Source organism: Morone saxatilis, unplaced genomic scaffold, assembly GCF_004916995.1.
Source record: "Morone saxatilis isolate NCDOM2014 unplaced genomic scaffold, NCSU_SB_2.0 Contig9, whole genome shotgun sequence".
Lineage (NCBI taxonomy): Eukaryota > Metazoa > Chordata > Actinopteri > Moronidae > Morone > Morone saxatilis.
In genome coordinates this window covers 11,552,055-11,555,004 of record NW_023340268.1, presented here as the reverse complement: position 1 = coordinate 11,555,004, position 2,950 = coordinate 11,552,055, and the positions used below count along the sequence as shown (strand labels likewise).

General features: G+C 35.5%; 1 protein-coding gene across 2 annotated transcripts in view; it reads right to left on the bottom strand.

Moving 5' to 3' along the window:
- Window positions 1-1,269, bottom strand: part of si:ch211-199g17.9 (uncharacterized protein LOC108180085 homolog) — a 4,483-nt gene extending 3,214 nt beyond the window's left edge. For both annotated transcript variants that reach the window (XM_035681708.1, XM_035681709.1), the window contains exons 1-3: window positions 1,201-1,269; window positions 652-696; window positions 499-561 (exon numbers count right to left, since the gene is read on the bottom strand). In XM_035681708.1, coding sequence (XP_035537601.1) covers window positions 499-561; window positions 652-696; window positions 1,201-1,216 — 124 coding nt within the window. In that variant the 5' untranslated portion in view covers window positions 1,217-1,269. The remainder of the gene's footprint in view (window positions 1-498; window positions 562-651; window positions 697-1,200) is intronic.
- Between the last annotated feature and the right edge of the window lie 1,681 nt (window positions 1,270-2,950).

Here is a 2,950-nt window from a genome sequence, read left to right as displayed (position 1 = left end):
ATGTCATACCATAATATGATGATAACGAGATCATTAATACTTATAAGATGAGTAATAATACGACGGATACGTTATCGGTTGAGTTGTCAAAGGATCACAGCGCAGCGCCACGCATGCGCGACAAGAGCACAAACGAAGACGGAAGAACGCTGCGATGACTTCTCCGGATATACATGAACCATTTACTGACCAAAATGCTTTAATTACAGTAGATTTTAAATGTGGCAATACAATTATCCCTCAGGAACACTATGCTGATATAAAATGAAGGGAATAAAACACGCTTTATGTAAATACGGAACTTTATATCCATTGTAAAAGACAACTACTACTACTTTCTACTAACAAAACGTCTCCTATTAGTCCGATAGATGTCGCTGTTGTGTCTGAGAAGGCCCATAACAACAATGTCAACCAACTATTCTTTCTTCTCTTTACATAATACAGAATAAATAATATAGACATTACAAATGATTGGCTAGCAATTTAAAACATTACCTTGTTGCAGCCTCCTCAATTTGCACATCACCTGTTCCACTTTGAGCTCTTGCATGTCTCCACCTGGTAGCAGGGAAATATATGAGCTTGTTTTGGGGGGTTTTCAAGATTAGTTATAGATAGTTGTACTTTAAACAACTTTGACTTGTTCACCTCCTTTCAGTGCTGTAACATTAATCAGTTCCTCAAAGTTGAATCCTGTTACGCAAATCAAAAATTAAATGTTAGACAAGTGAAAAGGTTTTGTCTTTCTCATCCTGTACCTTTGTCAAGAGCAAGTGTTTCTGACTGTTACATGGTTCAAAGTTACAAGCTTTGTACAGAAACAGCCATTTTCAGGTTTTGTCTCAGACTTTGATGATATATAACTTTATTAACTTATATATGAGAATATCTACTCTAATGTAGCTAGCATATCTTAGTTACCTAACATTAACTAAAATCAACGACTTTTCTAAATGACGGTAGAATAACACTTATCATAGTTGAGTTATTATCCAGTTATAGAGGAAGATGGTGAACATTATCCCTCAGTCTTTCTCCTCGGCACTATTACAATTATGTTACCACCGTTTTAAAAAACGTAACGCCATTTACGCAGTGACTGTAATCTAAAATATTTCTCATAGTTATTTTAAAATCTGTATAAATGAACCGCTACAGTGACTTTAATAGTTCATCTTAAAATTGACGCCACCTAACCTGCTGAATCACTCATGTTTACAGGGTCGTCTTTTCTTAAACCTCCTCCTGTCCGGACCTCTGTGTAACTGTTACTGCCAACGGTCCGAACTGACGAGGCCTTTTATAAGCTGTCAGTGGACGAGGCCTGCGCACGAGGACGGAACGCGATGTTTGCCGCCAAAAGACACATGAACCGTGCGCGTGGACCACTGTACATGTACAGTTACAGTTGGTTCAGGTAACGGTTATGGATGGAACGCAAACGGTTACACTGAACAATAACGGCTGCTCTGCGGTTGAATAATAATAACTTCTATGCGATTTATACTTTAAATGTTCACATGTAATATTTTTACTGAATGGAAATTAATGCTAATTTTTATCTTAATTTTCTTGATTTTATGACATTTAATCTCTCAAAATTCGCTATTATATTTAACAACTTTTCATAAGTTAATAACCTAATTCAAAACAATAATGATAATAATGCCCTATTTGTAACCCAAGCATATGACATAACCAAAACTTTAAGGAGATTTCCTTAACTTTGGTTATGAAAACCTATGCAATGGCAAGTGTTAGGAAATTAATATATCTTTGGCATTTTGTGCTATGACTTTTTGTTATTTATTGGCTAGCATGTATATGTCTCTGTTGTGATGCAAATTGTCATGCTCTAGTAATTACAATCAAGAACACAGCTGTTTTGGTTTATCAGAAATAATGTAAATGAACACAGAAGTTCGACACATTGACATTGTATTAGTTTTAATGAAAAGCAGCAGTGTACAGGAATGCGGTTCCATTTTGATTTAATGCAAATATACAATGCAAACAGACCTACAAAGCCCCAAAAGTACTTTTATCTATACACACCAAACCACTAAAGAGTTCTATATACACATACACGTTAGTTAGATACAAACACAGGAGTTAAAAAAAGTTTAACAGGGCTGCCAAACAACACTGTGTCTCCTCAAAACAGGAATGCCTGTACAGTGTGCATTATCAGCACATGCAAATGACAGAGTAGGTCATGCAAGAGGTGAAAAATCAATACAGAAAGTTACACAATAAAAACTATTGTTCATGTTAAATACATCATTAAAGTTGTGTGTTTGTGTCGGGACTATTTTGGCTTCCAGTGCATATTAATTCCTTCTACCTGTGTCGCTTTGTTGAGCCGGTATGTTATGGTTTCACAATCAACTTAAATAATAAAGTCTTTGTAAATTTCCAAACAGCCTGATTTTGTTTTCCTCAACACCAGCGCCACCTCAAAGCAACCCTGGTATCTACACCAAGCTTAATAAACATATCATTTCCAGCAAGTCTGGTGTTCATCAATTCAGAAGTTCTGAAACCTGGATCAGCTTAAAGCGGTCGGAAATTTAAATCCTTCGACTTCAGTTCACATTTGGTTTAATGGGAGAAATAAATACAGCACTAAATCTTCACTTCACGTTAATGACTAAATGACAGGAAATTAGAGAGGACAGTAAAGAAAAAAAAAAGGAAGAATCTAGAAGAGACATCTCAGAAACAATTTCAGAACAAAAATGTCTTCCTTTTGCAAAGATATTCCGTAAGAATATATAGTTTATAAATATTAATTTATGTTCATGTATACATCCAACACTGAGCTTCATTCGTTTGCGATTAAAAGATTTTAGTTACTATACTGGGTAAGCAAAGTTCTGATATCAGAGCACATTTTTCCCAAAAAGCAACACATCTATATGAATCACTCCAGCATGCCTTTCGGGGG